Here is a 22,329-nt window from a genome sequence, read left to right as displayed (position 1 = left end):
ATGGCCTCAAGCTCAATGCCAAGAAGTGCAGTCATCCCCTTTAGGAAAAACTCAGTACCCATGAACTACCACACAGGCAGTAGCTCACTAAACACCTTAAGTGTGATAAGAAACCTTGGGACACAGGTGGACAGTAGTCTCTCCTTTGATAACCACATTGCCACAGTAGTCAGGAAATCCTTCTACATGGCAGACCTCATCACAAAAGCGTTCTCCTCCAGAAAAAAGGAGGTCATTGTTCCTCTCTACTCATCCCTCATCAGACCCACTATAGAGTACAACGCCCCGTTTGGCATGTATCTCACAAGACACCTACAACAATTGGAAAGGCCACAGAACTACCTCACTAAGAGGATTACCGGCCTCAAACAGATGCCATATGCAGACCGTCTCAAAAAACTCCAGCTGTACTCCGTCGCATATCACCTACACAGAGGCGATCTCTGACTAACATACAAAGCTATGTCAAACCCAGAGCTGTTTGACATGTTACACTTAAAGAAATCTCAAAGCAAAGTTAACACTGGTGTTACTGCTCAAAATAAGTCGAACAACCAACTCTATAACACACCAACACTTTATTATATTTATCAAGTCTTAAAGAAAAAACACTAAATGAATAAAGTGCTGTTAGCTTAAAACCCGTATTAATGAAAATGTGAAGAGAGAAACTGTAAGTTTGAATTTGTATATATGTAGCTATTCAAGTAGAATATGTTTTTAAATGTACATTTTTTGTAAGTTTATGTGTATATATATATATATATATATATATATATATATATATATATATATATACATATGTACACACACACACACACATATATATACATATATATTTAAATTTTTATATATATATATATATATATATATATATATATATATATATATATATACATCCTTTTTATTATTATTTATTATTTTTATATATAACTGCCTACAGTATATTAGTATAGGTGCATATTTATGAAATGTATGTGTTATTTAAATTCTGTTATTTTACAATGGCACTTTATTCATTTAGTGTTTTTTCTTTAAGACTTGATTATTGCTTGGTGTGATAGGTTGGCTGAAGCATGTGATTTAATTGTGTCTCCTTTTTAAATGATGGATAAGTATGATTACTTTATACTGATGAAGGGTGTAGACCCGAAAGCTTTATAATAAAGTTTTGGTGTGTTATAGAGTTGGTTGTTCGACACTTAAAGAAATCCCAATCTCTTCACACGCTCCAGGGACCTAAACCTTGTCACCACAATAAACAGAACATGCTGAAAGGATAGATTCCTGTCCCAGAGACTTCCCATACTCTGGAACAAACTACCCATTCATGTCAAGTAAAGCTCCTCACTGGCCCTCTAAGAAAAATCTTGACGACTGGATGGGAAAAAGAAACTTCACCCCAGGGATCACATCTGCGGCACTGCTTCACAGGGGCACAGAAAAATCATTTTCTTGGGTGGCGAAAGCCAGGGAACCTTTTTAGCTAGGCTTAGATAGGCCCCAGGGCCGATAGCCTAGTACCTACCTATGAATTTATGAAAAACAGCTAACTTGTCTTCTCAGAAAACAACTACTCTACAGAATTTGGTGGTTCTTCAACAGAAATGAATAGATGAATTATACTACAAAATCCCTTTTCACTCTTTCATTTTACTGCTTACCTTCAAACCACCAGAGTAGGAAATCCATCCAAACAGACTCAAGACAAGGTCTAACCATGATTCACATGAATATATGATGAGAAGAAATTTTGCATGTTTTTAAAAAGGCTACCTTTTCTTACACATTCTCTGTCAAATTCTTAAAGACTTAATCTCTACATTTAATTCAACTGATTCCTGATTTTAACTGAATACTTCTTGTCCTTTATTAATATAAATTTGTATTTTTTGCAGCAAGAGTGACAGCTGAATCATCAGTTTTATTTTGCAATGTGGCAGCTTTCTTCCACTACATTATGGATACAGAAAATCATTTGTGGTAACATCATCACAAATCCCTACAGGACTGCAACTTCCAAAGAGTATCTTATTCATTTGAAGTGTTTAATATCTACATTCTGGTGAACTGGGTAATGTGGGAGGACACCGTTAGAGCCAAATACTTATTTCACCTCATGATTGTTAATGTCTATTTTTGCAGTTTACGCCCTCAATTAAATTATTTAATATAGTTTACATTTCACCACTAAGTCCATTTATTTCACATACTTTTGCAGACGTTTAATTTGGAGAGTTTTAAATAAATGGAGTACATGGACTCAGCTTACCAATAAAGTCAATGTTAAGAACAGAAAAAGATGAACGGTGAACGTCTGTGGTGTCAGCTGAGCAATTAAAAGCAGCACAGAAATTATAACATTTTTCTTCTTTGTGATTAGGCTTTTAATGTTTAGTCCACATACAGTGGGGTTACAGCAGCATTCTGTTCTGCCTTAAAGCATCATCAAAAATCGACAAAATGTGTTTCCTTCTGATCTCTAGCTACTGTACAGATTACATTACATTATATCACCTAATACTGACAGCAGAAAAAAACGTTGCCTCACTTTGTGTGACATAGTTGCATAGCTGGTACCTTTCACTTACCCCTGATAATGCTCCATCTCTTAACTCACCACCTATACGAGGCCTTCTTGATTTACTATGTGGTCTCAGAATCCATTTCCCACACAGGTAACCTGTTTATTTATTTATTTACAATCTTTTTCACAAAAAAGATTTCTTCTACTGTCAAAGCCAAATTCAGCACCCTTAATCTGCCTTTTATTTGTTAACTAGGTAAACCCACTAGGCAAAAGAACCCCCTTTTCAATGGTGATCTATGAACATTGTTTGATTAAGTGAAACTTAAAAAGAAACTGAAATTCAAGTAAAATACAGTGAATTCTTAAATTCACTGTAGCATATTTTAAGTTTGCAGGGTAGCTTCTTACAGGTTCGTAGGTAAGTACTAGGCTAGCTGCCCTTGGGGGTAATTTTAATACTAGCCAATTTCCTTTTTTGTTCTCGAAATAACCTACCCCTTTGCTTATAGACTGGGCTTATTTTTCCCTTAAAGACCCTAATATGAGGGGCTAAAAAGGCCCACACCCCAAGTATTTACATACTATCTCCCTATCTCTGAGATCACGATTCCTCACAGTATTGGGAACAGATTGTGATACCATAGCATCAGAACTGGTATTCCTGAGGATTATAGTTAAGGTCTTTTGAGTTTAAAGTTTTATTTTTCTTTTGTTAATGCTAAGTAACCTTTTACATTTCTCCAAGAAGGCCAGAAGTTACTGCTATCTTTCTTGGAGAAGGTGAGTAGTACCTTCTAGTTGCCCAACTGTCCACTGACAATCTTCCCTGGGCAAATATTATGTGTCCTTTTCATACACATTTGGAAAGTATTTTCTTTAAACTAAGACTTTTGTCATAAGTCTGCATGCATTAGTCAAACTGGCCTAAACAACCTGGGTCCAATTACCTCTCCCTTTTCCTTAGGCAGTAATACTACCTTTACCCTCATCACTGATTTTGCCATTCCTCTTCTTCCTGACACTTACAGAGTAACTTTGCCAGCTCTCCTCTGACCTTTCTTTCATAATCCTGCAGTACTCTATGGGGTACCCATCAAGTCTTGCTCCCATCCCCCATTCCGGCTCCTTAGTGCTCTACTCAATTCCTCTTCTGGTATATCATTATCCATTATTTTCACTCTTCCTTTATTACCCCTTTACTATTTCACCCATACTTTCTCTTTACCCTCTTTAGTGTGATAACATGCAGCTGATAAATTATATGTCTTCCTTATTTATTTTTTTAGTTTTTGTCTTTCCTTATTCTCCAGCATGAGGGATTCCATATTTTCTTCCATCATCTGCATATATGTAGTCTCTCTCTTTTTGCCTTTTTGCTTTTTTTGTTCTCTTTCAGTTCTTCCCTTCCATCTTTATCTTTACTCTTAGTTCTTGGTTCTCTTTTAGTTCTGCCCTCACACTCTCTCTTCTCTCAGCAGCAACCAAGTGTCTATATAATGCATTGCGTGTGTCTCCATTTCTGGATGTACTGGAAGATTGTTTGATTTGAAAGGGAGCAACTTGTAGAACCACTGATGTGGTTTATTTGGCTGAGTGTCAATCCTGCACAAGTTTACTGTGGGCAAGACCAACTGTATGTTTAAAGTTAGGGTCTTGCAGCACCTCTATTAGAAATGGAGACACACGCAATGCATTATATAGACACTTGGTAGCCATCCCACAGTCATTTAACTAAATAGTGAATGTGAAGTTGAACAAAAGAGGGGGAGACATTAAACAGTTAACAGAGCTAGCTGAATCTAAATGGATAATTGAGTTAATGGCACACAGGAGTCCTGGGCTTAATGAAGTCATTCCTATGAGACCAGCTCAGAAGAACACCTTGGCGGGGTACTGATTTTACTGATTTTCTATTGGTTCACATGTATTTGTTTTAAAATGTTTGGTTTTGGGAGATGCTTTATCTGATGAAGGGCAAAGGCCCGAAAGTGCTCATCACTTGTATGTCTATTTTTAATAAACAGAAGGAGTTGGTATTCGAGCAGTGTCCAGTCTTATTTGTTTTTGGATATTTACTATGGTTTATTTGACTGGACTTTGGTGAGGCACAGAACATTGTTTTGTTTTTGCGTGTGTATGTGTGTGTGTGTAACATAAATAACGTGAAATATATTAGTTTGCCTATTATTTCTTTCATTCACTGACAGTCAAACATCATAGGTGTACCCACTCAGAAATAGTTATTTTAGAGTGTTTGGGAAACAGTCTGTGCAGAAAAGCATCTGACCACGGATCTGTTTTGCAAGAGGCAGTGTACATTTATGCTTGTATAAAGAATATGTTAGAATACAGTACTCTGACCATTACTTCACACCTTTGATAATCACAGCCCTAAAAGAAGACTTGCACTTGGAACTGAGATCCAGCTTGTAATGCTTCACAAAGGTATAAAAAGAAGGCCATCCATGTCTGCATAAATGTCATCAGGGATTGCATTTTTGTAAAAGGCTGTCAAGGTAGTAAAGCACTATAGGTGTAGTGTGTTTAAGACAGCAGCATTTAATGCAGTCACAGAAACATTTAGTAATAGTAACCATTAAGACCATCTAATGTAAAAGTCACTGTTATTATGATTCTACTGTCAAATATGTTGTGTTTAGTGTGGCATATGTTGGGGCTTCTGCATAATCTTGAAATGGATGAAGAAGGTATCAGCAATTTCTATTAATCTTGAACTGGGTACAAGACAATATTAGAAATGGAATGTTAGTTTAAGAAATGTCAGGATGAATATCAGGGACTCTGGGTCTGAATGTGACTTTTATCTACTTAGAGTGCTTGCTCTACCACGACAATTGTGCAACTGTGGAGATATGTGGGTGTGGAAGCAAAACCACCCACATGAGAGTGCAGGCACACTAGCCCAGACAAACGCACTTTTTTTTTTCCAAAACAACAAACGCACTTTTGAATGATGTAGTTTTCTAGGTATTTCTACAAGTATATTTTTGTAGTGGGTTGTGGGGTTTTCAGGTTCATAACTATGGGGGTTCATCAGTGAATTTTGTGTAATATTCCTGTGAGTTACTGATTTCATGAACATTGCCTACATTGATGTGTGTGTGTGTGTGTGTGTGTGTGTGTGTGTGTGTGTGTGTGTGTGTGTGTGTGTGTGTGTGTGTGTGTATGTGTGTAATAAATTGCATTATATGACTATGGCCAGAACATCTTATACTCCATCATAGTCAAATATCAGAAGTGTGCCCAATCGTGAAGTGATTATAAATGTGTGAAAGTTACTAACTGCTGATGTGGTTTGTTAAGGGCAGATTGTGTATATGAAATAATGTGTGTGTGTGTGTTTTGGAAGAAAATAAACATTTTAAGAGATGGTAAATATCCATGCAATCTAAAATGAAATCCCTGTAGAATAAGATGCAAATAATACAGGAAAATTAATGTACTGGTTTAAATTTGTTTTTTGTCATAGCTTTAGGTATTACTTTTAAGAAACACTATGTCTTTAATGAATATCCGATAAGAAGGCTCAGCACAAAGAACATGAAGCTCAAAAAGTGTTCTTCTGGTAATGTGTTAACTACAGAAAAAAATGTTTTCCAGCTAAGAAAATCAGCCATTCCTGCACATTTGAAAGGAGCCAGAGTCAACTTTTCCAGAATTAATTAAATGTCCCAAGATGGTACTGCATCACCCAGCAGGGTCCTCAACAAAATGCTTTTAAAAAGGTCTAGCACACTTTCAGTGAGGCTAACAAATTTAAACAGTACTTTTATAAAACTTAGAAATTGTAGTAAAATGCACTTCAGTGAGTGAACAACTAAGCCCAGTAGCAAAAGATGTACAAGATATTTCAAAATTTTAGGAATAGGTAGGGGGATCTAAACCTTTGGCATTAGCCCAAATGAAAATAAATATGTTTATATGTCTCTACAGGTTTTCCTTGTGTTAAGACTTATGAAAAGGTGACAAGATCTTAATCACTCTTACAGAAAAGAAAGGACTACTATCAACTCCTGGAAATGAAAAAAACAAGCACTGAACCAAAGGAACTAGTAATTTAGAAAAACTCTGCTTGAGAGATGAGTCGGTAATGTTTTTGTGGAGCTCAAGAATATGGGGTTCTCCAAAAGATAATGTCAACCAGATCTGCAGGAGCTAGTAATGAGCAGTAAAGATGTCTTTGGCTCTTTGGAGTTTTGCTATTGGGATAAATCTCATCATTACAGGAAATGAAAAGCAAAGATTACTCCAAATATTCACCAGTGGACTGTGGCATTGATCAGGTATTTCCCTGGCAAATAAATAAGGGAGAAATAATCCCTATACTTGCTGTTGGCTGGTGAGGCAAACAAGCTGCAGCAGGGTTTTCCCATTTCTGGAAAATCTTCCATGTTACTGAGGTGCTCAGGAACTACTCATAGGGCCACAATATCTGAGCTTACACGCACCAGTGCGCAGGATCAAGTTCTCACTTGTTTGCTAACATACTGTTCTACTGCTTACTGTTTGCATGGTGGGAACTCACAAAAGGAGGAAATCATGGAAGCATTGGAGAATCAGTAGTACACCTCTAATACACTGATATAAAGGGGTAGTTCCAATGATATTCAGACACCTTGAATTGTCTGCCAACTGAAATGCCTCCTCATCCTAGTCCAAACACATTCACGCTGACTGTTGCCAAGGGAGGGGGTAGGTTGTAAAGACATGGTTTGGATCCACCAACCAAATGAAGTAATGCATGCATGCTTTGGAAACGCTGATGTGATGCAAAAGACAGTCAGTCTATGTTCTGAGATTACTGGGCACCAAAGTCTGTATATACACTGAAGAACTCTCATATTGTATCCTGTGTGAGCAACAATGAGAACAGCAAGAATACCAGGATGCGGTTAACAAAAAAGCAAGAAGAGATAAGAACTTGTGCTAAAGAGACATGACTATGTCTGTTGGGAGTTGTGCTTTACATAACTTAGTGTCCAAACTTCAGCCCATAAATGCAAGCAGTTCTACAGCCTGCATTTGGAAATCTGGTCATACTAAGTTATTTCCAAAGAATGGAATAAACAAATCAGACATCCCTGCACCAGTACTAGCTGCTGTACAAATGGGCTAGCTATGAGCCACTCATTCAGATACAGGAACACTTTGGCTCCATGCAGCTATACGTGAGCTGCAGATAAATACATGCATTTGATAAATACAGTAGAGACTGATGTGAGACCAAATGGAAGATCCAGAACCTCTAAATATTAATTGTGTTCACTCAGCCATTGCTGGCTGCGGACTTTCAAACATATATATAAAAGATAGATGACCCTCGATTTCCTCCACAGGAAGCAGCCTGAGAAGGCAGCAGCCTGAGAAGGACTCAGGACTACTGGTTCCTATTCACATGTCATCTGTAACTGGCCAATGACTACTGAAAAACTCTACCTCAAAGATGATAACCCTCTCTAAAAATGTCTATGGTTATTAAGGTTCTTCAGAGATTGTTGCTTGTGTGGCTGTTCCCCATGAGATGAAGGCTCCTTTGAATTCCGGAGAATAATCACTGTGAAAAATAGAACTTTACATCAGCAGTAACAACACTCTTAAATTCTTTTTTCACATTTCCACAAGCATCTCAACATCAGACCAAAATATCAGTCCTTAGAATAGGGCATTCATGAAGGTCACTTTACTGAATTCAGCAAAGTCTGTTAATCAAAGCTAGGTGTACTGGTAAATTCCTACTCCAGATCCTGCAGTCCTGGGAGAACCCTCAGCAACATTATAGGAGACCAGCATCATAAGGTTCCAACTCAGAGATACAACTGCTGATTGTGATGGCTATTTTTCTTTGACAGGTCCATCTAGCAACTAGTTTCACATCTGGTGCATTTCATGAGAAACAGCTCCTTGAAATATCACCCTGTGGACCACGTAATTCACCACCTCAGATAAAAAACAGATAAATACATATGCTTGCCTAGGCAGTGTACCACCCTGCATTCTTTATCTGATGGTTGGACTACTGGGATGTGGGGTGTGGAAACCCTATTATGAGCAGCTGACAACACCAAAGTGTTCACTGTAATAGTGTCTTACCAAAATATCCAGTCTCTGGGATGGCACAGATCACAGTCTACTGCTCCTTTAGGGAATGAGACTATGATACTCAAACTATCCCAACCTATATTGATAATAAACTTTAAAATGTCTGCCAAGGGCAGCAACACCAAGAAGATTAGTGAGTAGATCTGAATGCCTTCTGCAGCATCCAGTACAGAAGTCAGACTTTATTCACTTTGTACTAGAACTGTGTTTCAGCTTGAAATTATATGGTAAGAAGACATGAATAAAAAAAGAAGGTAATATTTGACTTAGGCAATATGTACAAAGTTCTTCATCCCTTATTAAAACACTAATTTTATTTGAGAAGTATAACTAAGGCAACTCCATGATCTTGCCATAAAGCCACATACCTTAGCAGTTTTACTGCTGCATGTAGATGTCATTTTGCACAGTGACAGATTCTATAAATTTGCTACCATTAAAATACCACTGTCAAACATAACCCCCCTCCCCAAGGCAATTCACACACAAAGCCTGGGCATTCAGTTTAACTTTTCCATTTGGGCAGCTGATTTTGCCCATTTTTCAATGCTTCAATATAATACATGAAGTATGTAAAAGTGATATACCACCTTGTTGAATATTTGGCATTCTGCAATAACATAACGAAAGTGCACTGTATTATAACTGTATTACATGTGTCACAGAGCATGTTAATACTGTTCAGCCACACATATTCTGAAAACTAATTGACAAAAGTTAATTTCTGATCAAACAAAAGTTTAACAGTTACTTACTTCAAAGAGTCCTATATAAATAATTGCATTAATTACAATTTGCAATATCCTTTTTTATAAAAATTACAAGTCGGCAAACTATCACAATGTATGGTTGGTAACCTACAGTGACTTGTTGAGACAATCTTCATTTAATAAGTCAATTTCTTTCTGCTCGTGTTCATACTTGTTCTACTCAATATCAAATAATTCAAAAAGATTTAAAATTATGCTGAAACAAACTGGTCTCCTCTGCCACTATCTCATCATATGTCAAGATGTTGACAGAATACATGTTTACTAATAACTACAAACAAGTGGTCCATTTAGTACTACAATCTTGAGCAACTTAACCGAGTTTACTATCCATCTAGATTTATGATCATTCAGACTGTAAGTCTGATAAGCAATTCAACCCAAGATACCATTTATTTACAAATTTTGAATATTGCTGGTAGATTTAAATGAATATCCTAAGTTAAAATTTATTCCATGCAAGCAATAGCAAGGTTGCTATTACTTTAGAAATAAACATGCAGTTATGTGACTTATATTCCACAAGGCCTGAAAGACAGTGATTTACAACAGTACTCTCATCAGAACATTGTATTGAAATGTATGTGCCTAACAAGAAAATATACCTTCTACTCAGTGATAAAATCGTATAATTAAACAGATCATAAGAAAAGGAGTTGCTCAGCACATTGAAAGCATTTGTGTATGAATGGAAAGCTACTTTTCCTGCAGGAGGTCACTGCAAAAGAGTAATTATCTTCGTCCCCTAACTGGGACAGTTTATCTATAATATCAAAGTGTGGGATAGTGTTGTATGCCTTTATGAGGGGTATACATGCAGTATGTACTGATTTGCCCTCATCCATTGCTTCAGTAACCTTGCTAAAGATGTCAAATAGATTAAGTATGCAAAATCTGCCCTTGAAATTCATGAACTGGCTTGTGTCAGGTTCTAAGAAATATGGATATTCAGGAGATGAAGGCCTCAGCATATCCTAGGCCCATGAGATTACATATTTATTTCAGATATACATAAAATATCCTATAGAGATAAATACATCCTAACTAATGTGTCATTCCTGAAGTTTAAATGATAATATCACTACAGGTCTAAGTATGAATACAAATTAATGTATCAATGCAGAGAAAAATATAAAGCATGTTGAAATAAAATTAAGCTCATTCAAATCAAAATGGCAATCATATCATGAGCCCGTATTATTTAATACTTAATTAACTGTATCAGACTCTGCATTGTCTGTATGTAGCCTTTAACATAATCTTTGCCTCACAATTTGCTTTTTTACTTTAAAAAATAATTTGATCCCACATTTACAATGGCTGTATGTCTGATAACAGCTGACAATTTACTTTATAAATTCATGACTCGTGTAAAACGAATGCATGCAATATCAGTTTACTGGGATCTTTATTCAAATTTTAAAATGTAAATGTATTACTTTACTTAAGAGTCTAATTGATAGGATCCTGGTCTCTGGATTTTGTTTCCTGTTATTTAAAGTGAATACCTGCATTTCTAAGATACTCTTCTTAACAGTTGTAGACCAAGTGTATTAAACTAAATCATTTAGTACGTCCTGCAGTATCAGGAAATGCATGACTTTGCAATACTAGTAAGTTTAGCGCATCTTAGTTTGTTTAGTAGACATTATTTAACATATGGTCACTTTATAACATTTATTTACAACAGATATGATCTATTACTTACATGTTAGCTCTGTGGATATGGAATTCAGTAAAAGCATTTGATTCTGAAGTCTAGAAGTGTGTTCAGCAATGTTTACAAGCAGTCAGTCAAATTCTGAGTTCTAGGAATCCTGTCATTGCTGTAGCCACTAATTCATATCACTTGTCTAGTTAGCAAACCAAGTACTTCCTTTTGATTAAAGGTATGCAACCCAAGAGTCATTCACTACACTGCAGAGATGGAGAATGCAGCACCCCTCCCCTCCATTGGTGGGGCAGGGGACAGAGAATGTGGGAATTAGTACACTGCTTCAAATACGGATGTTTTGAATATTTGTCTTTGTTGCTCTGTTCGGAGAATGTGGGAGTTAGTACACTTGCTTCAAATATGGATGTTTTGAATATATTTGTCCTGCAACCAAAAATGGTGCTATTCTGCAACTTGCTTATTGGACTTCTAATTCCCTGCTGAGAGGGATGTCGGTTGCTATGACGAAGTTCAGCCAAGTGAAGACTAAATCTCTGATTTCAAATGTTTGAAAGGACATACCTATGAATTAAAAATGGAGGTTCTTTCTGTGTATGGTTTGTCAACAGACACTCCACTCCATATGTAAGATGAGACCTCCTGCATCCTTCACAACTTATTTAGAATCAACTCAGTGGTCACTACATTTTGGGGAAGCATTGTTTTGGTTTTTCAGCCATGATCAAACAGTTTTTACACAACGGATAACTGGCCATCTACTAGACACAATGATGTCATAAATATCAAAGAATATACATAATTACAGTTTTTCTTGTTTGTTCTTCAGAACATGATAAAGTCAAAAGCAAAGTACCTTACGTCTCAGTTTTGGGCCATTGTTAATCAGCTTTTTTTCTTTTTACTGTTTCTCACTACACTCAACCTACTTGGCATTCTGTTTATAATGATTCTTTACATCAAATCATATAATGTTATGAATTTTTTGATTCTACACACCTGCCTGGAAGTTACTCTGACTCGGCAAGATATTAACATATTTTCTTATTTTAAATCTTTGGTATTAAGTAATGCATTGAACTTCATTAAAGTACCTCTCATCAGTCAGCAGGCTTATAATGACTGAAAATCAAGTAAGAATTACTTGATTTTCGCTCTTGAAAGGAGACAGTTTTATCGTTGGTTACGTGTTTTTTTTACTTTTGATAGGCTTATAATGAGGTTAAAACTTATTTTCCTCAATGACACCTACAGACTTTACACCTATATACAAATTACACACATTATTTGCTAGACATTTTTTTGAAATTCAGCACTTCACTATGCTATAACTCAAGAGAATATATATATATATATATATATATATATATATATATATATATACATACAGATATATAGACAGAGACACATACATGAGCGAGTGCGCACACACACACCTAAACTGAAATAGTTTGTAGCCTGTTTAAACATAAAAGAAAAATGTAGTAATTTTTGTACTAAAGAAAACATACAGAGTAGGTGAATGTTGACAGGTTATTTTGCAGTGAAAGCATTCACATGCCGAAACAACTTGTCAGGAGCAGATGAAAGGCTCATATAGTCTTAAAGAATTTATAACAACAAAGATGGTTCTACAAAAGTCAGGATATCACGCAGGTGTGACCACCATATTTTAATCTGCAGAACCAAAATAACATTTCACTGTCCTGTTTTCCTCATTTTCCCATTTCAGTGCTGTAAAACTCAGATACCACACTGTGAGATCTTCATAACAATTCAGCTTTTATGTAAAGTGTAACATTACTCAGCTTCCTTCAGCACACATGTACTAAAAGTGAGTAAAGTGAAGAGTATTACATGCAACCTTCATGTAAACTCAAACCACACAAAATGCCTGGTATGATGTATGGGAAACCTAAGTTTCGATCAACAGCACAAATTGTCGATCCTAAAACCAGTGAATGTAACTCCTTCAAAAACAAAAAACACTGATACACAAAGGATTGGAACACCAAAGCTGGTTCTACAAAAATCAGGTTATCAAGTAGTGTGGCCATTATTTTTCAATCTGTATAACCAACATGAGATTTCACTGTCTTCTTTTCCCCACTTCAGTGCTGGAAAACCAAGATGCCACACTGTGAGACAGTCATAATAATTCAACTTTTAAGTGTGACAGGACACAGCTTCCTTCTGCATAGGTGTACTAAAGTGAGTAAACCGAAGAACATAACATGCAACTTTTATGTATCTCAAACCACACAAATGCCCTGTACAATTCAGGGATAACTGACTTTTGACTGACAGCACAAATCATTGATCCTGAAAGCAGTGAATGCTGCTTCTCAAAACATAAAACATAAGTGTGGGGGGGGGGTCTGTGTCCCAAACATCCCCTACTAATTATACATATCAGTTTCAAGATCACACTAAAATGAAGAAAAGCTCTGTTTCCTGATCCCTATTGTATTGTGATTTCAAACATAAAAAGCTGTCACTTTCCAAACAGATGATTTAAGATAAGGTGAACTGGCTCCCTCCCCTGTCAATGAACATGCTCACCAATGAAACACTATGCACCCCATTCAGGACAGCTACTATAAAGACTGTAGTATATTCGGCCCATGCTGAGAATACTAATCTTTTCAATTGTCAGTGATGAAAGCAGTACTGATATAATAAACATTTAAAACAAATGAAATCAAGCAGAACTATATACTATATAGCATTAAAATAATGTAAGAAAAATCATATATATAATTTTTTTTTGGTTTCTACAGCACAGGATGGGAAGCCTCCACTTATGGCAAATTTTAAATAAATCTTCCAGGACATCCATAGAAAAACACAACTGCACAGACGGTTAACATATAACACAGTACTGTAAATTATTAACAAAAAATGACACATTCCTTAAGTCACAGAATTCTTATATATATATATATATATATATATATATATATATATACATATACATATATATATATATATCTATATATCAATACATCTCCTTATTAGAGCTATTTGTAATAAAAAGACAAAGTAGGTATGAATGCACACTGCAAACAGAAAAGCTGGGTGTTAGAAATAGCATTTTGGCTTATACTCTACAGAAAAAGAAGATTAAGGCTATGAACGGTTAATGAGCTGCTTCCTACAGTCCAGGGTTTAACTCTTTCAGCTGCCAATTATCTACTTTGTGACTTTGAGAAAGTCACTTAAACAGAGAGTGCACCCAGAGGTCACCCTGAAAAGAAATACTTGTGTCCAGTGAGTTTATCTGGGTAAAATGTAAATACACATACACACACATATGCATTTATATACATATATATATATATATATATATATATATATATATATATATATATATATATATATATATATTTATGGGTCTACTCCTCACAACACTGAAGACCAAAACACAGACACCAAATCAACGAAACCCCACAACACCGAAAAACACATAAGTATAACACACACAAAAAACATACACAAATACATACACAACTGCCCCAAACTACCAACCACACCACCCTAGACTACAAATAGGCAGGGGGCAAGCCCCCCTGCACCCCCTACTTTAATATTGTAACTCCTAGATCGCACAGACACACAAGGCAAACTCACACCCACACACTACAGTCCCTCTCACACACACACACACACACACACACACACACACACACACACACACACACACACACACACACCACAGTCACAACACACACTTACACACAGCACTACCCCTCATAAATACACTTACATATGCATACTCACCCACAGCGGAACACCAAAAGCGCTAAATCAAAATCCCGTAACACCAGGATTTTGAATTTCGCGCTTTTCGGTGTTCTCCAATTTCGTTGTTTTGGTCTCCTTCAAAACACTTTCGATGTTCTGGTCTTTTGGTGTTTTGAAGGAGACCTATATATATATATATCGAGAGAGAGAGAGAGAGCGAGAGATATATGGGAGTACAAGCATGCATTTGAGTGCCTGTGCTGCGTGCGTGTGTGTGTGTAATGTAAAAGACTGAAATATAAAGAGAGTTAGGATAACATTGTTTATTTTTTACATTTTGTGTTATTTTGAAGAGTACTGCAAGCTGAACTATTGATTTTTTTTTCTGTTTGCAGTGGATATTCATGCCTTGATTTCTTTAGTTTTTAGGTTAACTGTTGAAACAGCAACTTCAACTTTTACTCATATTTTAATACAGTATGTGTGCCCTTCAATGTATGTTATGGGGCTACAGCCAATGAACTAGCCACATGTTACTATTTTGTTCTCTAAGGGCACTGTTTCAATGCTTCAACAACAGCTTAAAATCTATTCCCATTTATTTCAGACAAGCTCACCTGAGCACCCACAGACTGCGCAGAAGAAGAAGAAGCAGAGGAGGAGGAGGAGGAAGAACAGGAGGAAGTGACAACAGGCATGTCAGACTGGACAGCAGCTACAGTAGCAGGAGTAAAAATTAGCTGTGAATTAAACAGAAAAAAATGCTAGAAAAGAGATGCACGCAGACTTAAACAAGCAAGGGTTAATCAAATGAATCATGTGACTGCCCATGCTGAAGGCACTGCATTAATAAGTCAGTCTACCAGATGGCATTTACTAACTTATTTTTTGGATATGCCATGGCTCAAGTCATCTCACTTATGCCAATCAACTAGCAGAACTTTGAATGTATCACTAAAAAAAATCTAAAGAAAGATTATTCAGGTTGCTAATTCATTGAGGAAATTTCATCAGACTGTATGCTGTACTGCAGGCCTTTTCACACAGCAAGCCATTCGATTCAGAAAAACTGTCAGCATTCACATGGAAGAAACTACTATCCATACAAGGAATGGGTTAGCCGTTTTACCTGTTGAATAAATGCTTGACTAAGTAGCATACTACCTGGAATTTATACTGCCTTATTTGGGCAATGAGTTTACTAAAACAACATGCCTGTTAAGTGGGTAGCTTACTGTACAGAATTTAAAGGCTTCAATGGGCCAAGTCTCTTCATTAACTACAAAAGACTTATCAGGAAAGGCATACTAAGTCAATAACCCATAAGTAACATATGTACAAAATCATGAGGATATGGACAAACTTAAGAAGACAACCTACATTGTTTTTATCAGCACTCTGCATTACACTATAGCACTTGCAAAAGTGTTAGCACAGCAGATGGCAATAACTCAGTGGGAATCATTTTTTTTTTCAAAGGACACTATGGCACTGACACTCTCAGGACAAACATATCTATTTCTAGCATGAAAAGGAACATTGCTTCCTCTACTATTACATTATCTGGCAAACCATCTTCTGACAAATCAGTTTATATGTGCTGTTCTGAGAAAGCCTCAAAATGTTTGCCTGGAGCAACAGAAGAGAGTACAATAATAAAAGCTTACACTGATAATAGCAGAAATAATACTGACTTATAGTTACAAATTACAATAATATGTGGATAAGCATATATGCCAGTTGTGCAAGAAAAAGAACTCAGCAAACATAGTAATATGCTAATAAAAAGCAATAGCAGAGTAAACCTGCATTAGGAATAATGCCTATAAGGATTCCAGGCACAGTCGAAGGGCATTCTACAGTTTGGTTGGTAACCCGAGATCTGCTAGTGACTTATACATTGAGGGACAGGTGAGGGAGGGAAGATCACATGACTTCTGATAGTTGTCCTTCCTCAGGAGAGGATAATTTTTGCCATAGCCAGCAATGCCTAGTGGAGACTGGAATATGGTACCATGGTTAACTGCATACTGTTTAACTTCAGCAGCAGCAGGAGGCTGGTTGTGGAGTAGATACGTGCTAGTTACACCCACAGAAGTTGCATGTGAAGTATCACTGCACACCCCAACTCCCCCAAGTAAGGGATGGTTCAACCCTTTCCAATTTCTAATTAAAATCCATTTCTCAGCCTCTACAATGATATTCCACTTCCCAACTCTGTGATAGTCAGTTCAGTCAAGTGGAGAAGGTAATGAAGGTCAAAAGTAAAGGTGGTGCATCACAAAAAAAAAAAAAAACCTGTACGTATTACAAATGGAAGATGACAGGAGTAGTAATGGTAGTAGTCTAGGTATGGTATGAAAAGAAATGGAAAAAATGGAGAGCAATCAAACTGGAGAAGCAGAGTCCTAGGTCCAGAACCACATAATTGGAACAGTAAAAAGGTAGTAAGATAGTAAGGAAGAGCGTTATGGGCAGTGACTGCAAATGTCATTGCTTGAAGAAGCAACAGTAAAATTCCTTAGCTGGATGATGAGGTAGCAATGACCAAAAGAATAAAGCCAGAATGTGAATATGAAATCAAAACAAGAAAGAAAGGGGCATGCATCCTGCCAGTAATACACAATACAACAGGTAAGCACCAAGCTAGTAATTGTGGGTAAAAAAGTAAACATAGGGATCTAAGTGTCTGTTCTCAAGGCAGGTTAAGAAAAGCAAAGAAAAGAATTAGGAATAAGCAAGGTTAGGGTAAGTCAAGGGGAAAAATGAAGAAAAAAGCAGCAACAGTCTAGACCAGGGGTTTCCAACCTTTTTGGCTCAAGGGCCACTGACCAAAATAGATCAGGGGGCAATTACCATTCTTTGCAAGGTTTGGGGGGACCACATTACCATGTCCAACATGTGTCTATCAATTCAAAACAGTATGGTGTAGGACATAATAAGGTCCAGATAAAATGTTTTAATGGACTAGATTGTGGCCCCAGGGCTACCTGATGGACACCCCTGGTCTAGGCAGATTACAGTTGGCTCAAATCCTACAACAAGTTAAATGCTCTAGATTAGTTTTAAAGTTCATTATAATGCTCTCTAACTTCAATAAAGTCTTTAAAAGTAGGCACAAGGGCTATTTTAATAACATTTTTTCACCACCTATGAAACTGCTCTTCTTAATGAACACCTAGAACCTCTGAAATGTTAAGATCAGATATTTTTAGACACATGACAGACTACAATCTCTCTCAGGTCTTCAGGTATCAGAAAATTTGCTTTACTTAAAGGCTAGGATGTCACAGTACCCGAATGTTGTTCCATGTCAAAAGACCAACGATGCAGTTTTCAAAAAAAATGTTACATTGAAAAATTTAGAAAAAATGCAGTCAGTTGGAGTGTACATTCCATGTGCAGGACAGAAGACTTGTCTTTCTAGGTCACAACCTGCAGGGTACTTTTCATTTACTTTATATCCATTCTACCTACTGCCTTAAACAGGCATACACATTCCAGTTTATTGTTTTTAATGCATAAATAGTCTTGCATAAACATAAGGGATGCATTTTTAAATATGCTAATCAATGCCTAGCTACAGGATATTGCATGTTAAGCATTACGTTACTTTTTCAGTTAACAGCCTGAGTAAATACCTCACAGAGTCTAGAAACACATCCAGTGTGTGTGTATGTGTGTGTTGTTGTTTACACAGCACTGGGACAACCTTCTGGATATCCCTTGATAATTGCAGGTGGAAAAATGTTGCATCAGCAAAAGCTTAGAATCCTCTCACTTTTATTCAGCTTAGAAGAAATCTGTAGTACTTGTATCCAGAAATTCAAATTATTTTTCACTGCAAGTGGAACAGCTGAGAAACCTGAAAAAGTACAATGTGCCACATCTATTCAAGTAACTTGGAAAGAAAACAGGAAAGAATTTCACTCTGTCAGTTATTCACTATGTTTTCCTTTATGAAGACACAGGGGTCTACAGAAACTGCGTATGTTTATGCTAATGAGCTAAAGAATTAGTCAAAGCATATGAATATGGTGAGTAGCATGATTCATTAATAACCGACAGAAGGGTCTGTAGTATAATAAATGATAAACCAAGGGACAAGTAAAGAGAAGCAAACCTTATCTTACAAAGAAGTTGTGGATGTATGTAGAGTGACTGAAGTTACAAGCACACAATTAAAGGGATTAACAGTGGAAATGGGAGTACATAAGACAAAATTTAAGTGAAGTAAAAGCAAAAATAAAAAAGGTGAGAGTGGATTGTAACATGATATGAAAAGAGTCATGAGGTACAAAAGAATCACGGTCAAGTTTAAACACAAGCCTTGAGTGTTAGGTGTAGCTGTAAGCACAGGAAGAACCGCTGCCCTGTATTCAATCCATTCTGCAGACGGTGTGCTAGAAACATTCTGCAAAGATGTGTGACAGGAAAGACAACTGTGTTCAAAAGAATTTTCAAGATAAGGATGGCTGTATGGTGTAAAGGAATTGATCTCAGACTGTGCTTAGAAGACTCCAGTTCAACTAGCAGGCCAGGCACATAAGATGCCAGCCAGGGGAAGAACAATAAGGCTTTGCCTGCTCATCTACCTCAGGGAGAATGGGGCACATCTTCCATCAACCTGTAGTGGATACTGGGGCTTCCAGGTTGAAGATGGCAGTGGCTAACTGGCTGGGGAGGGTAGGGTTGTATTGATCATGTAACTGCTGAGACAGAGATGTCTCCAATCCAAGCCCATTTACAACTTACTTCCATGTACTCTTTCAAGAGACATGTGCAGGAGGATAGGGTTAGATAGAGCCACATAGCAAAAATCCCCACATGGCTGCCTGCATGACATCCATGCAGTGATTGGCTATTACCTGAAAGGAAACAAAAGTGCAGAAGATCCCAAATGCTAGACAGACAACCTGCAGACACGGTGAGTTAAAAATACACGTGCAAAAAGAGGCATGAAATAATTTATTTGTTGGAGCCACTAAACAGAAACAACTGAAGTCTGAAAATTCATCAGTCAGTAAGACAAAAGGCCACGTAAGATGACTGGCACTACAAAGGCACAGAAAAAAGAACAGCCAGAGCTAAAAGGCACAAAAAAGAGACATAGTCACATTGCCAACATATACACACTAAGTAATATAAAAAAATCTAATGTGACTAAAACGAATAACATTATCACATACCCTACTTTAGCACTTAAAACAGTAAATTCTCCTAATATTTTATGATGTGTGGCTTCTGAAAACTAGGAATGGTAAAACAAATTCACAGTATAAATACAGGGGCCACATGTATACAACAGCAGCAGCATTGTTGTAGAAATATTGCAATTATACAGAACCAAAGCAATAAAATTCTGTATAGGTGTGCACACTTATTTAAAGGCTTAGTGAGTTTCCTAGTACAGTATTACATTCAATTAGATGCTATGCTAGTAATACATTCTCCCTAGAAAGTACCAGTATCTTACTGGATTAGAAAGGAGTGGGAAACAAACAAAAAATAACTAGAGCCAGCAGAAAGGTTAAAACATAATGATCACTACTGTAAAACAAAATCTGCTTTGCACCACAGAATTTTAAAAAGTGATTCAAAGAGCAATTCCAATTGTTTACAGCTAAAAAAGCAATCTCAACTACACCAAATTAAGTTATTTTCAGTACTAGATACAAACCAATGATCATGGCAGGGTAAAGCCACTAGAAAAGTACAAATTTCTTACACATCTGTTTGGCATTTCTTCAGGATTAGAGGTCTTTTAAAAAGGATGTTGCACACAGAATTGAGACTTGCAAGGTATCACAATCATAAACGATGCTCTATCACATTGGGACCAGGCAAAAGGAGACCAAGAAAAGAAAAGTACAGTTTTGTACCTACCATAAATGTAGATGTTCGAGGATCCACATTGCTGCAGTCCTAACCATTGGGTAGTCCGCTGTCCAGTCGGCCCGAATACCAAAGTATATGGCTGACGTCGGTCAAGGCGCATTAGACTGATGTCAGGACGCCAGGGTACTAATGCGCATGACCGACGTCATATCCTCAGTCTTTTCTTGCCCCAGATGTCAGAAGACCCTAAAAAGACAAGGCCCAAACCAAAACACCAAAACACCAAAAAGCCCTGCATCAAACATATATACAATATAAACAAATGTACAAGAATATATATATATATATATATATATATATATATATATATATATTAGCCCACACCACCACCCCTAAACACAGAGGGGGAGGAGGGAGGAATTGGACTGCAGCAATGTGGATCCTTGAACATCTACATTTATGGTAGGTACAAAACTGTACTATGTTCTTCATTCCACATTGCTGCAGTCCTAACCATTGGGTAGAATCCCAAAGCAGAGGTAAGGGAGGCTGGCAAATCATAAGGAAGCAGGAGCTGTCAACATGCCTTGCAAAATAGCTGTGGCAAAACCAGCCCTAGATTTAGAGTAGAGAGGAAGGTGGTAATGCTTAGAGAAAGTATGCACTGAACTCCAAGTAGCTGCCTCCAAAATATCCTTAGTTGCCACCCCCCTTAGAAATGCTGTTGAAGTGGCAGTAGCCCTAGTGGAATGAGGCCTAATCCCAGCTGGAATCTCCTTGCCATGATGGGAGTAACAAAATGAAATGCAAAACCCAATCCACTTAGAAATAGTTTGCTTAGACACAGGCTTGCCCTGAGAACTCAAAGCAAAAGAAACAAACAATTGCTGAGACTGCCTGAAATCCTTAGTCCTGCTTAAATAGTAACGCAACTGCCTATGTACATCTAAAGTGTGCAAAATCTTTTCCCCCTTATTTTGGGGATCTGCATAGAAAGTAGGCAAATGAATAGTTTGGTTTAAAGCCACACTAGAAACCACCTTAGGCATAAAGGAAGGATTAGTACGTAATGATACCCTATCCTTATGGAAAATCAAAAAAGGCTCTACTGCCATAAGGGCCTGCAACTCAGACACCCTTCTTGCAGAAGTAATAGCCAACAAAAAAGCAGTCTTCCATGACAAGTATTTCAAGTCAGCAGTAGCCGCAGGCTCAAAAGGTTGTAGAGTAAGTTTTTCCAACACAAAATTGAGATCCCAAGCAGGAGTAGGAGCTCTAATGGGGGTCTTATATTCTTTGCCCTCTAAGAAACTGCTTGAACAAAGGATGCGAAAACAATGGTGGGTCACAATCATAGTGAGCTGAAATTGCTGCAGCATGAATCTTAATGGAAGAGAAAGACAAACCTTTGTCCAGTAACTCAGTAAGATATTGAAGAGCCACACTCAAATTAGGCTCAGAAATCTCCAAATTGTTTGCTGCACTCCAAAATAAAAATCTCTTCCATTTTTCTGCGTACACTTTCCTTGTACTAGGTCTCCTGGCTTCCATAATCACATTTAAAACTTGTTGAGGAAGTTGAGACCTGCTGTCTTTCAAAACAGAAGATGCCAGGCTGTTAGATGAAGAGAGTGAAGCTTGACATTGAGCAGGTG

At 37.1% G+C, this 22,329-nt stretch overlaps 1 protein-coding gene across 6 annotated transcripts in view; it reads right to left on the bottom strand.

Moving 5' to 3' along the window:
* The window catches only part of PHC3 (polyhomeotic homolog 3), a 1,318,531-nt gene that overhangs the window by 870,665 nt on the left and 425,537 nt on the right, over window positions 1-22,329 (bottom strand). For 3 of the 6 annotated variants that reach the window (XM_044070066.1, XM_044070067.1, XM_044070070.1), the window contains one exon: window positions 15,454-15,576. The exons of the other annotated variants lie outside the window; for them this stretch is intronic. In XM_044070066.1, the coding sequence (XP_043926001.1) occupies window positions 15,454-15,576 (123 nt within the window). The remainder of the gene's footprint in view (window positions 1-15,453; window positions 15,577-22,329) is intronic. 6 annotated transcript variants of the gene reach the window in all.

Source organism: Protopterus annectens, chromosome 4.part1 (genome assembly GCF_019279795.1).
Source record: "Protopterus annectens isolate FY-2018-M chromosome 4.part1, PAN1.0, whole genome shotgun sequence".
NCBI lineage: Eukaryota > Metazoa > Chordata > Ceratodontiformes > Protopteridae > Protopterus > Protopterus annectens.
The sequence above is the reverse complement of the archived record's forward strand: the minus strand, read 5'-3'. Positions and strand labels throughout refer to the sequence as shown.